This window comes from Condylura cristata, unplaced genomic scaffold (genome assembly GCF_000260355.1).
Source record: "Condylura cristata isolate star-nosed mole 26May11 unplaced genomic scaffold, ConCri1.0 scaffold00018, whole genome shotgun sequence".
In the NCBI taxonomy this organism is placed as follows: Eukaryota; Metazoa; Chordata; class Mammalia; order Eulipotyphla; family Talpidae; genus Condylura; species Condylura cristata.
In genome coordinates this window covers 24,977,185-24,994,109 of record NW_004567119.1, presented here as the reverse complement: position 1 = coordinate 24,994,109, position 16,925 = coordinate 24,977,185, and the positions used below count along the sequence as shown (strand labels likewise).

General features: G+C 34.7%; 1 protein-coding gene across 2 annotated transcripts in view; it reads left to right on the top strand.

The window, feature by feature from the left end:
• The window catches only part of GPATCH2 (G patch domain containing 2), a 138,464-nt gene that overhangs the window by 106,231 nt on the left and 15,308 nt on the right, over positions 1–16,925 (top strand). For both annotated transcript variants that reach the window (XM_012726990.1, XM_012726991.1), the window contains one exon: positions 4,080–4,144. In XM_012726990.1, coding sequence (XP_012582444.1) covers positions 4,080–4,144 — 65 coding nt within the window. The remainder of the gene's footprint in view (positions 1–4,079; positions 4,145–16,925) is intronic.

Genomic DNA, 16,925 nt, shown 5'->3' with positions numbered 1-16,925 from the left:
AAATACTTAACATTTCAGGGGTAGGTAAAAATTTTTAGTTCAATTTAGACCTACTACTATTGAATTAATATGTTAACAAATATTATACGTCATTTAGCATGAAAGAATATTTTATATATTACATTAGATTAGTATTATCTTAAAGTATAGTGTTATATAATCCAGTAACTATAGAGAGATGCAAGATCTTTCAATATATTGATGGATAAGTAGCTCTTCACATGTATGATCACTTTTGATTTTTCCCATAAAGAACTGATTATGCTGTTAGCCCTACTTATTTTGCAATTCCATCCCTCATTCCTTTTCATCCACCTTATGATTCCTCTTGGTGCTAAAATCCATTTCCATTTACACCAGATATAGTTAGGATTCCTCTACTGTGCATTTCTTAAATAAATATAAGCAATTAGCCATTATCTATTTTGCAAAATAAATAAATAAATAAAAATATTTACAAATAACAGCAAAAGTTTCCTCCTGAGGGGGTTGTAATCTGGGGCAGAAAAACCATACTCACAGTGTGCTGATCAGTGTTTCAGGAAGGCCCTGGAGAGAATGCTCTCCTGAGCCCAGCAGAGAAATATTAGCTTTTCAGATAGAAGGAGGACAGAGAGGCACTGTCTGAAGTATAATTTTTTTTTCTGTCTTTCCTCCTTGAACATCTTATGATTTAATATTTTGACTGAGTTTACTGGTATCTAAATGAGTCATAGATCATAGTTTAGGTGTTAATTTGTGCTTTTAAGGCAAAGGGAGCAGAGAGGCCAAGTGTCAAGAGATTTGAGATTATTTTGCAGATAATTGAGGACTTGCCCGAAAAGAAACTTCTGATAGGAACACTCCTGAGCTTGCATGCCTTGCAAATATCAGCTAGTGAAGAGAAGATTGCTGTGGAATGAGAATTCTGCTCTTTGCGTTTTCCTGTTGTGTGAGGATTTGAAACTTAATAATCTTGTAAAAGTATCATGAATAGCCACAGAGATGCTTAGCTTCCTGTCTATGACAGTAAAAACCATTACCCACAGCAGCACTTCTTCCTGTTTAAAAATTCAGCCATTTTCTCAATAATACATAACTTTGATAAACCTCACAATGTACTAGGTTTTATATTTATGAGTTTTAATATAATTCTTATATGAGTCATGTTTAATATACACCTGCAGGTCACTAATAAGGAAATTGTATCTCCGTTTGACCTAAGTCCAGCAATCTGAAAGTTGGAAGGTAAGAAGCACTTCGCACCATATTCAAAAGTTCTATTTTTAGCAGAGTCGACGTTATTGAGTCCGAACCCTGAAAAGTGACCTCACTTGTGACACTGATAGGAGTCTCAGGAGACAGAAAAAAAATATCACAAGAAGAACAAAGCATTTTTCAAAATTTGATGAGCTACTTTTGCTTTTTAGCTCATGATTCAAGAATTCTTGTGTCTTTTCCCACGACACAGCATGAAACTTGCAAATACAAATTATATTTTCTCATCTGTTATTATGCTGGATTAATTTCCCTTCTTTGCCCTTAGGAAGATGAAGTTTCCCATTTTAACTTCTTAGATATATGACCCAGAGATCTGTAATCTGTATTTTTTTTAACAGAGCTTGTTTATAAATTTCCAAAAATATACCCAGATTCATAATTTTACTGATCAAGTGATGTAATTTTGTGCTGGCTTCTTTTATTTAGGTGCATTATCTTCAAGAATTCCAATAGCTGTCTCTTTTTATTTATGAATTGCATCAAAACTATGAATTTGAGAAAGGAGAGAAATTGTCCTGTGAGCCTTTGAGGAGGAGCTCTATTATCAGTCCTCAGAGCAGCTGCTATCTCATTGAGGTCATCCAGGAGGCGACCTCTCTGAGAGCTGTCCAGGCCTAGTAGGCATAGCCTTATGTTTTTTTCTGGTAGTTACATTTTTCTAAATTTTAGTATGATTTCCTTACTTAAGAATATATTGTTTGAGATTCTTTGTTTTAACACCTCAGCAACAATGTTCAAGTATCTGCCTTTTGTCTTAAAGTTAGAGAAGTTAGTTTCTAATGCTAATTCAAGGTGGAGGTCAAGCTCTCGCCACATTGCCTCTCACTATCTGTGTCACAAATGTTGGTTTGTGCAACTCTTTCTTTATATATTTAAAGGCACTAATTTAAAAATGCCAAAGTCGTTAATATTTGTATTTTCAGGATCAATTTAGTTTTCATGGTACGAAGTGTTTCTAAATTGAAACACTTTCAGATTAATGGACTTACTTAAAATAAAGGGTCACTATTTTCTGTAAGTAGCAATAAAGTGATATGCCACAGCTACATATCAAGAGACTGGATCTCACTCTGTCTATCTCATCATTCATGCATGCATTCATTCATTCATTCATTCAAAAAATATTTACTGAGCACAAAAGTGTTTCAGACATCCTGCTGGAGGCTGGAGATGCAGTCAGACTGAGTCACTGAAACTAGGCACACAGAGAAGCAAAAACAAGGGACACATCACAAACTAGAAAGTTCAGGAAAACTGGGGCATTTAATTTAGAAGGAAGAAGGTTAGAATAGAGAAGGAGGAAGTGTATTAAACTATGAGTTTAGAAGTGTAATTTAATTGCAAAGGATCCCGAAAGCCTTGAAAAAGATCTGGAGCTTATCTGAGGAGAATAATGAAATCAGATCTAATTTTAGAATTGCTGGCTATCGGGTAGAGAATGGATTAGTAGGGGCAAAACTGGAGGCAGAAAGGCCGCTTGGGAGGCTGTTACCAGTGAGAGAAAATGATGTTGGTAGGGGTGGAAAGAAGATATATTTAAGAATCGTTTAATGTATGTTAATATAAGACTTTTCTAGAAGAATCAATGATTCAATTAGGTTCTTGAGTATCTATTTAAGTTGTTTCTTCTCAAAGAAACTTCTCAAAGTTGGCCAAATGTCACCAATAACTGATTTTAAATTGTCATTAAGCAAAATGAAATAGTTATTTCATTAAAAGTTATTAATACTTTTGGTCATACAATACCCATGGACAAAAAAAAGCTCATTTTTTTATAAGCAGAGTTATAATTGCACATTTGAACCACATTCTTGACACATCTCGTTTTCTGGTCATGGTCCTTGGCATTGTAGGTGGCTTATTTCTTTAACACTCACAGAAGCCTTACAGTTAGATATTGTTATCTACATTTTACAGGAGACTGGGACTCAACCAGGTGAAGTATTTTGCCTACGGATAGATAACCTGTAAATGATAGATCTGTTCTCAAAACATAGTAATCTGCGCTACTAGCACTGCTGGGATTAGAACCTAGGCCTGTCCTGAGTCATTACTTCTAAGATCCCTGGTTTTGTTAGGGTCCTTTTCTAATATGCTGTACAACTTCTACTTAGCCCAGTCTTGCATGTAATCATATTTCTGCATAAATAAGATAAGCTACAGTTTGAGTGAACACCTAGTAAGGAATATTGACTAATTTTTTTCTTTCCAATTAGTTAGAGTAAAGCAAGTGTGAAGAAAAAAAATAGATGGTGAAACATTTTGAGAAGGCAACTGAATATATATATATATATACTAATTATATTTTTCCAAGCCAACAATTTGTTTGAAAAAGAATGTTCTAAGTGTTTTTTTTAGCCATGTTAAGTCAGCAGATACTGAGAAAATGGTATTAGATCTTTTATGTTGGGGCAGGTAAAAAAAAAATATCAAAGTCCCAGCTTGACACTGTGGAGGGCAGGTGATAAAGAGGAACCATCCTAGAGGACCAGAGGCAGGTGATAAAGAGGAACCATCCTAGAGGACCAGAGAGCGCTAAGTCCTAGACCCCAGCTCAAGGCTGGTTGCAGCTGACCATGCGTACAGTTAGCAGCCAGGGAGGCTGTGGGTTGCCGACACTTACTAATATTTTGGCAAGAGCAGCAACGGCAGCTCTAGCATATGTGATAGTGTTTGTTTTAAGGAAAACAGATAGAAAAAAAGTAACTCAACTACGCACAGTATTGTCAAATGAATGACAATACTTTCCTAGTTGCCAAATAATATAATGAAAATATTTTTGTTTCTGCAACTTTGTCTTAACACTTGGATAACATCAGCTTCTGCGAGATAACCGAGCTGAAAGAGGACACAAGAAAAACTGTTCTGTGAAAACAGCCAGCAGGTAAGCCATTCAAAATCACTTTACTCTGACCATTAAGTTATGTGCAATTTTTCCATATCAATAGGAATTTGGTGAGTTGTAGCTAGGTTGCCTTGGGTTATAAAGAGCTTCCTTAAAGTGTTTTGTGAACTGTTTATTAGAATCATCTCAGGATTACTATGCATCAATTAGAAAAGATACCATTTTGTTTGTATTTTTAAAAGCCAGTGAAAAATAAATCACACATTTTGCATGAAAAGAAAATTTCTGCCTTTCTTACCTGATGAAGTTTACATCAGGGTTTAGGATAATTATTTTTGTAATTTAAAATGTATAGTTAATTTTCCTTAATGTCCCTTTATAAGCAGCTATACCTGTAAGAGTTTTCTTACAAAGGAATAATCAAATGTTATTACACAGTAATTAGATTAATAATCTGGGGTATAGTCATATACTAGATTAGTATTCAGCAATAAAAAGGAATGAAGAATTGATACACATAGCACATTTCTATAGGAGTCTAAGAAATGTACACTAATCTCTAATGGTAGAAGCAGTTGTTGCTTGGTTGTGGGATGAGGGTACTGGAGGGAAGGATAAAACAGGGACATATGGAAACTGTCATGATGACAGGCATCATTATTTTGTAGATGGTGGTGATTCACAAGTATACACCTGGCTTAAAACTTACTGAATGGACATTTCCATTGTGTGCCATTGGCTTGTGTCAAATCTTTCATTTTTTAATTTTTTTAAAGATTTATTTACTTATACACACAAGAACTGGGGTACAAGCCAGAGATGTGGGGATGGGGAAGAAAAGAGAGAAACTTCACCAGAGACAGAGTGGGGGAGCAGAACAGGCAGACTGACTGAAACACACTGCTGAGCGGAGCAGTGGGTGGAGAGGTCTCCATGCTATGTGGGTCACCTCCCTGGCCGGGAATAGAACTCATGCTGCGAAGGCTGCAGCTAGCTTCTCAGTGTTGTGCTTTAACCCGTCGCACCACTAGGGAGGGCCATACCTTTTATTTTTTATATCTCAATATCTAATGCTATACTTTTTAAAATTAAAAATATCTTTCCTTTTGCTTTCATCTCATTATAAAAAACAAATAATTTCACATTCTTTTTCATGCATGACCTCTGATTAGCTCCAGGAAGTTTAATACAGCCTTCCCAAATTAAAAGTCAGTAGAACATGTAGCAATGCTGGATGTTCAGTGTTGTACCCTTCCTGAAAGGATAGGTCTTGTTTTCCTGCACATTTCATGTTTTCATGTTTGTGATTCATCTTTATTATTCTAAGAATTCATACAAGATGGTTGATAGTTTATCTCAACTTTACTGGATTATCTGTATCATGGTAGGTAAGGTCTTTCCTTATAAGATCTGGGTGTTGTTTTTATTTTTTTTCATTTGAAATTTGCTGTGCCATCTTCCTTACCTAATGTGGGTAACCAAGAAGATTAAAGCATCTAGAAGACTGATACTGAAATGAAATAAAGATCTTTTTATTGCTAACATTATTAAATTTTACCTTGCATTTTAAAATGTTTTTTGGGAACATGTTTGTTCACTCACATTTACTTAATTATTAGAAACATACATTACGTTTTTCCTCTATTTAGTGTTAAAATAATTTGATAATACCTGAATAGTAGGGGGTCTAATTTCTTATGTTATCAATTAGTGGTGAGGAGGAAGAGCGCTATTTTTTTTTCTTTGCTATCTTGCCTCAATAGTAAAAAGTCTTCTAAAGTAAAAAAAAATGACAAAAGATTAAATCAGAGAATCAAAGCAAATGCCAAATTCATCTCTCGCTCTCTCTCTCGCTCTCTCACAGATACACACACACACACACACACACACACACACACACATATTTCTGTCAGCCTTCTTCCTTCTGGTTAGAAAGAACCTCCCTGTTTGCATTTATTTTCACTCCATGAAAATGTATTTTGTTGCAGAGGTAACAAATACAATTACAGCTGTTCTTTATTTGAACTTCTAAATATCCAAAGATGTTCAAGGATTCAGTTTGCTCAGTTTTCCCCACAGTGTCATCTGTTATTTGGGAAGGAGACCTAATTTGCAACAAATATGAAACTATTTGTCATTTTGCAGGTTTGCCAAAAATAAATGAAACTATTAATTACTACATTTTTGAGCAGCTGTTAATAAACTGGGATAGGATAACTGTTCATTAGAGTATTGGCTAATGGCATGGACTGTATTTGCTTAGTGTTGCTTTTCACGGAAATGCATCAACAAAATTAAATGTATCAACAAAAGTAAGTGGTGCTTTATTTTAATTATTTAAGATGACAAGTTACCCATCCTGTGTTGGTAAATTTAGGAATTTCAAACAAATCTTCCTTTGTTGTATTAAACTAATGATTCAATGCCATATTTTAAAATCAGGTTGCATCACTCAACATTTCACATTTTAAGGTCTTTTATAGGTGTATGTCTAAAATAGTGGTTTGATAATGTTCTTTAAAAAAAACACTTTAAAAATAAAATGTCTACCATATGACCTTTTTTTTATTCAATACCTAAAATTAGCTTTAAATGTCTTCATTCTAAAATATTTTTACCCAATTTTCTATATAGAAAAGTGACTTTTGATTACTTTAATGCCTTCAGCCTATGCATACATGAACAAATAGAAAGTGTTCATATACCCTTTAATTAGAAAATATACATTCCATATTTGTTTAATTGGAAACATTTGATTGCAAATGTGGACTAATTAAAATGAAAATTTGAATAGCTTCTAGGTATAGAGGTACTTAGAGAAGAATAATGGGGAACATACCACATATACAATATCAAATGGATTCTAAAGGACTTAATCTGTTTTCATCTACAGGATCAAATTATTACACTGAAAAAGACACTGTTCTGAAATTTTTGGTTCTCATTCCTTCTTTGCTTTTGGCATCCTGAAATGCTAACTTTTCTTACAAAAATATTAAACTCATGATTATAGAGCTCTTTTAAATTGTGTCCACTAAATAAGATTAGTTATCAACCAATGAGAATTCTGAGAGGATGTTTTTCAGATTAACATGACTAATAGGTAATGTGTCCAGTGTAGGGTAACAGAAAAAGTAACAAGGTGCTTACTCCCCTGTCTAACAGGCATTCATCATTATGGTTCTTTTTTTTTTCTAATTCAGACAGATGAGCTAAATATTTTCAAATTACTCAAAGCATGAATACCCTCTCACCTCTGGACCAGTGGTTAACTCTGGCTGTAGTCACTGAGAGTGGGAAAATAGCATGCGCAATCTGTCCCAGTGTCCTGCATCTGTAGCTGAAATAAATGTGTTATCTGAAGTCCATTACCTTAAGGACAGTTGTCTGTTTCACAGTTGGCATTTTCCAAATTGTTTCTGTGGTCAAATGGGCATGGACACAGAACTAACCTTTAGCTCCCGGAGATGGGTCTCTCAGGAAATGACGGAGGCACCTTCAGGATGGTTCCACAACAGCTGTATCCCCGCCACCACCTGGGCAGTCACTTCATGATGAGAATGTTTGGGGCTCTGCTCATGCTGAGTGTGTCTGTGCCAGAGTACTCCTCCGAGCAACAAGCATTCCTAATCTGTTTGCAAAAGAATGATTGTAAAAATAAATGTTTGAAAATCAGCAATACAGTAAAGAGTTGCTACTTGTAATTTACACCTCTCAGTTCCCAGAATAAACCTAGTAAATTCAATAAAAATCTAGTAAATTCAGAATAAGCCTAGTAAATTCAGTGAAATACTTCCTATTTTAAAACACATATTATGTATATAAAAGAGAAATGACATCAACTCTTGAATTTTGAGGTATGTAATTGTTCATAGTATAACAGGGCTTATCCTGCAATTTACAAAATTCAGTTATTAAGTTATTCAAATGTTTTAATTAAAAATTCACAGAAATATTCAAATGTTAAACATTTAATTATTGTTTATTTTAACTAATTTTAATTACCTTTCAATTATGAGACTCTTTAAAAATAAATTTAAAATTCACAAAGTAATGTCCCACAGACTGAGAGCAATGTTTTAAAAAGAATCAGATTCTTTACTATCACTGTTTTTCTTTGCCCTTTCTCTTTAGAAATGTTTTTGCGTCACTTCATTGTGACTTGTTTGTATACTGATATCGCTGGGAATTTACCTTTGTTTCACATACTTCTGATCAATTCCAACTCATACCCAATTATATTACACTAAATTAACATAATTCAACAGATGTTGATATTTAAATGTTTTCTGGCATTCAAGTCCTGGACAGCTGTCTTTGAGCTTGGGGAAAAGGCAAACATTTAGAGTTAAATGCTGAACATATGCTTAAATTACTAATTAGAAAGATGGAATAAAAACTATGCATTATCCTTTCTAAGGACAATAAGCCTCAAATAGGGATTTCTGTAATCTTCTTACATGAAGTTATAGACCAGAGATACATACAGACTAGATACATAGACTTGGTAGATAACTTAAGTCTCATTTAGTCATTTGAAGGCTGGAGAGAATGTTACTAAGAGTGTGAAAGTCTTAGTACTTTAACGACTATAATATTACAGTACTATAATCACTAAGTACTGGCAGTCTTAAGTGTTGAAAAGATGCCTTTTCACTTGTAATGTCAGAATGGTAAGAAGCTGGTTCTAACAATACTTTACCATGGAAAAATGCTTCATATGTAGAAAGAGTGAACAATATGGTAGTCAGTATATCTATCAGCCGGCTTAGGTCATTAACAGTGTATGGCCAGTCTTGTTTCCTCTGTATCTTTACTTCTTTCTCCAACTCTGATACTCATCTATCATATTATTTCAACTGAAATATATCACTGTGTTCCTTTAAAATATACCTTCCTCTTTAAAAAAAAACCTTTGTCTTTTTTATAAAACAGCACCACTGCCACATCTATTAAAAAGGCAGTAATTTAATATACTTGAATGGGGGGCTGTGTTTGGATATGCAGTGATAGTCACATTTCTCTGATTATTATCTTTTATCTGGTATTTTTCACATTGGAATCCAATTGAAATATGCCTGTTACAACTGGTTGATATATATCTTACATTCCCTTTGATTGATAAGTGCTCACCCTTTTTTGTCCCCCTTCGTATTTGTTGTTGAAGTCAGGCGAGTTGTCCTGTAGTTTGCCACATCTGAGTGATGTTGCTGATTATGTACACATGATACCACTGCACATATTCCTTCTTACCTTATGTTTCCTATATTGGTATATAAAACTAGAAAATTGATTAAATTCAGGCTCAATGTTTGCTTTATTTTGGCAATACTTTTGCAGGAGTGTTACGGCATGCTTCTCTCACTTCTGTGTCTTTTCTCAGTCATAATCGTGATTCCTTCCTAGTTATAGAAAGGTGATATGCTCATGTTATCATTTTGATTCTGTTCACTAGTTGGATTACTTTTGTGAACTGTGCCCCCTCTTGATGACAGTGAGGTGCACATCCTATAGGAAGAGCAGGATAGATGCTTGACATGTTCCCTTAGTTAGCACTCTTCAAAATTAATGGGCTCCTTACATTTCCCAAAAGTTACCACTGAAACTTTCTCCTTCTTTGTTTTCAAGTCAATGATCTCGATATATCTGGTGTGTTTCCAGCTGCTAGTTATGATCCTAAATGATGTTAGAATCAGCTCATCTCTAAGCACCAGAAGATTATTTTAGTTGGTTCCTGAGTTTGTTCCCCTGCTACTGTTTCTTGCTTTCTAGTCTGTTTACATTTTCAAGGCTCTTGGACCTTTCCCAGCCTAGATCAAAATCAGTTATTTCTGTAGGAAGTGCTGATTTATTTGCTGTGCAATAGTTTTTGGAACCACAGTCTGGGTGTTAGGGATGTCATTATTTCTAGGTCTTTTCAGAGAAATGAGTTTGAATTTTTTTTTTCTTGGAAGAAAAAAACATACAAACTCAAACTGAGAGCTGCAGTTCAAATCCAAAACTTTATTGTTTTCATATTTTCTATCATCGATTTCAGGGTTTTTTTTTATCAATATTAAAACTGTTACCTTTCAATGACACTGTAATGATTATTTATTTTATGTACTCCACCATACACACATAGTGGGACCTCAATAAAATAACTACTGAAAAAGGGGTTTTAAGCTTTCTATTTCTGTTATTTTTGGACTCAGTTATCTTTCACTAAGAAAGGGCAGTCAAATTGCTGGGCGTGAAAGTTACTTGAAACAGAGTTTCTCTCCAAGCATAGCTACACTCTTGTATAATAAATGAGGTCTATTGGCTTCATAATAATTTTCAGAAACTGCTTTTTAAAATATTTAATTTTGTTTTATAAAAAATAACATGTTACTGGTTTCACAAGCAAATCTCTGTAGGAAGTTATTTTTAAAGAAGTCTTAGTTTCTACCTGGTCTCTTGCCTTTATTCCTCCCTTTTTATATAAATAACTATTATTTTGTTGCATTTATGGCTTATCCTCTATTGACTTTTCTATTTATAGGATAAGCAAATATATCTATCTTTCTTGCTCAGTACTTTTCCATTTTCTTTGTGCTCACTCTGCTATGTCATTCTGACTTTTAGGAAAGTATTCTTTTGCTTATAATTACTTTTATATTAATACCTTTATATAACAGCCTCAGTCCTTGTCCCCTCGGGAGGCTGCTTGCTGAAGGTTCCCTACGATAAGCAATTAGTGAAGTTAGCTAGTAATCTCCTTTGTCCATCTTATTTCTCACCCAAGCACTTGATTTGAAGTCAGTATTAATCTACTATTACTTAAGGTGGTCAGCAAATTTATTCTATTTTTCCTTTATACTTTTCCTTTCTGTTTTTAGTAGTGTGGTCGGTGTATGGCATATTGCCATTCAATATTATACAGTCTAGTTAGTTTCAGGTCTAGTTTTAGTTTTAGGTGAGTTCATTTAGTTTTAATTCTACAAACAAATGTGTGTTTAAAGGCCTCCATCAGATCTTAAGTTAAAATTTCTTCTTTTTTGTTTAGTATTTCTTCACTAGTTGATCCTGTAACGCAGTTCAATGGATCCGTTCTTTTGGTGTGTGTGGGGGCTGACTGGAAGACACTACTGAGATGGGTGGACAAAGGACAAGAATTGGTTTGTGTCTTATTATCCTCATCCTCTTGGGCTAGTTACCACTGTCTAGGCTTATTTGACAGACAAAAAAAAAAAAAAAAAAAAAAAAACTGGCATTTCCAAAAAATTGTGTCGATGAGACAGTAAGGTGAAGTTAGACAGTATTGTTTAGTGTGAGAAGGTGTCTTCAGATTGCCTCTCTTCCCACTGTGGCAACTTCAGGCCTTATCTTCAGCCTTGGATGGCTGTAAAAAAACATACTTTAGGGAAACTTGAAAGCTTATCATATTTGTGATTCTTATTTCATCTACATTTTATTTATGGTTAGGATTGTATACAAGGTGACCTATACCTGGTGAACTAGGCCAACAGGTTATTAATGATCCATGACCTGTAACTTTGAAGGTCAGTTTGAACAGATATCACAATCTATGGCTCATAGATTAAAGTGTCACTTTAACTGTCTGAAATTTGTCATTCCATGATCCTGTTTAAAACCTTGTTTTCACTGCATGATATAATCTAGTTTTCTCTTATATGTATGCGACTTTTTGGGCCAGGATACTCAATACATATTTTCCTTTTATCAAAGTCGAAGAATTGACTATAATCTAATGTTTATCATTCAATGTATCTTTCCCCACAGATAATATATCTTTCAATAGGTAGGTTTTATTATTTTTAACTAAATACAAGATTTTATCCCATTATAATTATTTCTTTAATTCCTATTACATATACATTGGTTCTTCTTTGTCCTAACTATTATTCTCTTTCATTCTTTTCATCTTTTTCATTAATAATTTTTCCTTTGTAGTTTTCATTTTCAATATATTGTTTCTACTTTTCTGTCAAATTGTTCACATCTGTATTCTAGTTTAATATCATTTCTAATTGTCCTCTGAATGTTTTCTTTTACTGTTTGTTGTTGTCCAGGGTTATGTGGCTATGCTGACACGTTATTTATAGATTCAAAAAGAACAGTGTCACTGCCATCACATTCCCAGAATGTTTTAATTATGACATTTTTTTTTAGAATTGTAGGATCCTAGGACTTCAACCTAATATGCTCATTTTAAGTGAGTAAATAATGGTTAAGAGTAAAAAGTTATCAGTCTTCTCTGATACACTTAACATATTATGTTTTTCTAATCTCTTAGTATGGTATCTTTTTTTAAAAAAAAGATCTTAGTGAATTACTTCTACACCTTTAAGATCTTTGCACTGAACCAGGTGATGCATATGATGTCCGCATTCCAGGATCATATGTCCATGCTTAGGAAAAACTGGGTACTAACTTGTATTCTTTTCAGTCTCTCATTCTTGTCCCCTTCATTCATTCTCCATAACATCACCAGAGTGACTGGAAAACCCAAATCCATTTCTGTATACTTAAAAGTTCTCAAAGGCTTCAATTTCCTATAAAAAAAAAAAAATCAAGTCCAAAACGACTTGCAAGGCCTTGCTGGTCTGATTCTGCTTTCTGTTCCAGCTTCATCTTCAATTACTCCCTCCTTGCCATGAATTTGATCCTAAAATAAGCTGTGCACCATCTATAATAGAATGTAAGACTCAGGAAAGATTCTAAAGTGCCATAGGTCCTTTATGTCATCAGTAAATTCTTGGAAACTACACTTTTAAGCAAAACTAGTTATAACTAAAATAGGTCCTTGAATTACATCCTTTCATTCAAATGTCAGCTTTTTTTTTTAATCAACATTATAATGAAACTATATTGAAGGAATTAGAAAAGACATTATCTGAGGACTTGCTGTAATGTGGGAAATCAGCTTGATGATCTACAACTTGGCAAACTGTCTTCTGTTGTGTTACTATATATGATACATTTATATGTTATGTATAAAATTTAGACTTATTAGCTCATAAAAAAGCAATTATACATTCCCTCTTTTCCCTTGCATTCTAAAAAGAAAATATATTCTGGCCTACAGATTATCTCTACTTCTTTGGACTTAATGATTGTGGATGGGTAAGGGAGAGATGCCAAATTATACAGCATTCAATTGATCACATACAAATTCCCTCCATCTCTGGGAAATATGAATATGCTGTGAGCCACATATTCATTAACTGGTTCTACTGTTACCTTCACTTTACAGTTAGGAAAGGCAAGGCACAAAAAGACAAGGCATTTTGCCCATTCACACAGGTTGTTAGGTCACAGAGGAAGACTTAAAATTCATCTTTTGACTCTGTAGTCCACTCTCTTAATAACAGTATTTTACTGCCTCACAAAGCAAATAGATATGAAGAGAAGTACAGCCAAAGAGAGAGGGTTTAAAATATCCTCTACATTCCTCCCATAAGTTTAGAGCTGCTTTTCACTGGATTCTTAACTTCTAATTCTTAATGAAACAGGTCAGATTGTCAAAAATAAAATGAAATATCCCACCTAAATTGATGGGAATAGTTCCCCATCTTTTTTATAGTTAAAAACCAATTTTAACTCATTTAATTTTCAAAATTACCCTGTAAGGTGGATTGCCGTATTACCCCCATTTTACATATGAAGAAAGAAGAGTTAATTTTCCCAGGTTACAAATTTATACAGCACTGTAATTTTAACTGGACTGTTTCCTAAAATGTAGCATCTTGTTTTTAAGGAAAACTATTGACTCCTCTAAAATTACAATCTTAAAATATTATTTCAATTATCTATACATTATTTAGTAGAGAAAGTGACAACAATGATGATGTGATTGCTGTATGAGCATTTGACATTTTATTTCTGAAACTTAAAAAATATATAAGAGCTTGCATTTTTTTCCTTGAAGAAATGCATATATGAGAAGAGCAAAGAAATAGTTTATAGTTGAAATTAATTTTGTAGGATGCTTCTTCATAGACACTTATAGTCTATTGACCTTTTAAGTATAGCAGTAATATCTCTGAATTACCAAAATTATAGGAATTTTTTAAAGAAAAGCTGAACTTTTTTGTTGTTGTTGTTTTAGACTTTGGTTGTTTTTCTATTTTATTGGATAAATTTGTTAAGTAATATTCTGTAAATTTAAGGTGTACCATATGTTACTTTGATGCTTTGATATATTGTATTTGCTTTTTTATTAATATCTATCAGATTATATTTTTTATTGAACTAACATTACATTATAATATTATAAGTTTCAGGTGTACATCATTGAAATTTGATGGCAAAATTAATCCTAAATATATGCTAATGCACTCCCAACTTTGCAAGTGCTTCAACTGAACTGAATTAGGAGAATTCTGAAGTACTCTTCCTCCTGATTACTGAACATTAGTGTTCATGTAGCCATCACAAGCCTCTTGATACCTTACCTAGCTATTATAGTATATTTCACAGTCTAGTAAACAGTTGCTAACAAGTCTGTAAAAGTTTTATGGACATAATGTTCATTCATCTGCCAGAAACTATCATGGAAGAGGAGAAACTAAAAGCATTCTTTTCGTAAAGTTATATTTAATGAAATGTAAAATTATGTAGAAAGGGAAACACTTTAGAATTAAGGCACCTTCATATACTTTAGAAGCTTGCTTATATGGGCTGTTTGATTTTGCAGAATTTTATATCACAAAATGCAAGATACAGACTGAATTAAGTTCTCTATTTCCATAAGTCTGCATTTATTCCTTATATAAATAGGAACCTCAAAAAAAAAAGTTATCATGAAAAAACAAGTTACTATATAAACCCTGGCAGACCTTGTTAAAGTTCATTTGTTAACTATTTAATAAGTTTCTGATATTGACAAAATATAAGGTCTAAGGGAAATGTACTTCAAACACAGATCAGATGTGGCCTTCATGAGTATGCAGTCTAGCACATACGCAGCTATAATTTGAGATGGAAAACAGTGTTTTCTCCAAGGAGTGACAGATTTTCTAGCACTGGCAATCAAAAAAGGCTGCAGAAAAGAGATGGCATTTCAACTGTGTTATAGATTCCCTGTTGAATTCCACCAATAAACACTAATTTAATCTAAATTCAAGTGAGCCTGTATTAAGTGATAGTGCTGTCCGACATCCTAAGTAGAACTAACTCCTTACATATTCCAGAAGTTCCGGGCACTTTTACTTATAATTAAAATACCTAGTGCTTATTACCTCCTCAATATGAATATACAAGTGATGATCATTTTCCTCCACTCTTCAGTGGTTGTACTCATCAGATATATATCACAGCACATAGGATTATGGCTTTATCCAAAGGCCCCTTTCAACCAACAGAGTCCTGGGGCGCTTTACAAAAACAACAAGGCTGAGCTCAAGAGTTGAGCCTGTGTCTGCTAACTCAATCATGCTTGGTGCAAAGGTCCCGCAAGGAGAACTCCCTCTGAAACTGCTAGGAGCATCTGCACGCTGGCAAGCTGACCACTGTATCCAGGATAGAGCCCCAGGCAAGTAACAGGAGGTTGGCGGACATGGTATAAAGAATCGTCCAGCAGGCAGGCAGGCAACATGGAAGGACCAGGAGCACCTGACACACAACACGGGCTAATAGCCATACAAAGAGTCTCACTCACCAAGTTGCATTCCAGTGTGGGGAGCCTAAAGCAGTGACCTAATTCTATAAGAACAAAGATACTAGTAGGTTTATAATGAGATAGGCTGAGTCTGGAATAACGCCAGGGCCCAGTTCCTGGGACACCAGAATTTTGTTCAGTGCACTGAGTTAAGACTAAACACTCCCTGGCTAACGTCATTATTGTCCCAAAAGGGCAGAAGGCTTAAAGTCAAATGGCCAAAGTCATGAAGAGAAGCCTCCAGAACCAAGAGCTGGCTGGGCTGCAGTCCACAATAGCACATGCAAAGGATTCTTTGTGTATAAGAAAAGGTTTTGGGAGAAAAACTTCACAAAGGCCAAAGAGTTTATGCACTCCTCATTGTAGTTACCAAATAACTCTGCTCGGTGGTACTCAATACTTATGTGCACTTTGGTGCTGTTACAGGGACAGATGTCTCTGCCCTACTAGGTTCTTAGCTGAGACAACTCTGTAATAAAGTGCAGATTAATTCACATATACAAGGGCATCTTCACAAAGAGGTTCAAAGAAATGACTAAGATGTGTGGTTTAGATACTCTTTTAGACAAAGAAACAATAAAACTGAGAAGTTAACAGCACAGAGAAAATAATTTGGAGAGGAATTTTTCAGTTTACAGGCCCTGAAAACTTGCGATAAGGTGTCTCATTTCCCCCTGGTGTGGTAGGACACCCGTCACATTGGCGATCCACTTCCTGCTTTGAGGCGAGGGGGAATCAAGAAATTTTAATACAAAATAATAAACATGCCACTTTGGTAAATGGGGAGGCCTGCCTTGAGCCCAGACAGCACAAGAACTCTAGTGACTGATGCTCACTTGTTCCATTTAATGTATGGAAGATATCCTGAATGGAATCAGGGAGGGCAGGGTCCTTGGATCTTGAAGACGAAGTTCACACAGGACTGGATTTTCCAGCCCCCAATATTCTCTCAGCCACCACTTGCTCTGTGGTGACACAGCAGACCTGCTTCATTTCTGTACAGCTGATGCCCTGTCCAGGCTTATATTTTTCTAACTGACAGTGAGTGTTCTTGCCAAATGCCAGGGTCCATAGTCACATCTGTTTCTCTCCACTCAGTAGCCTGTCTGAGCTGGCTAGAGAATGCATCTTATCCAGGGGGCAGCTTTAACTAGGTCTAATTCCCTGAAAAGCCTC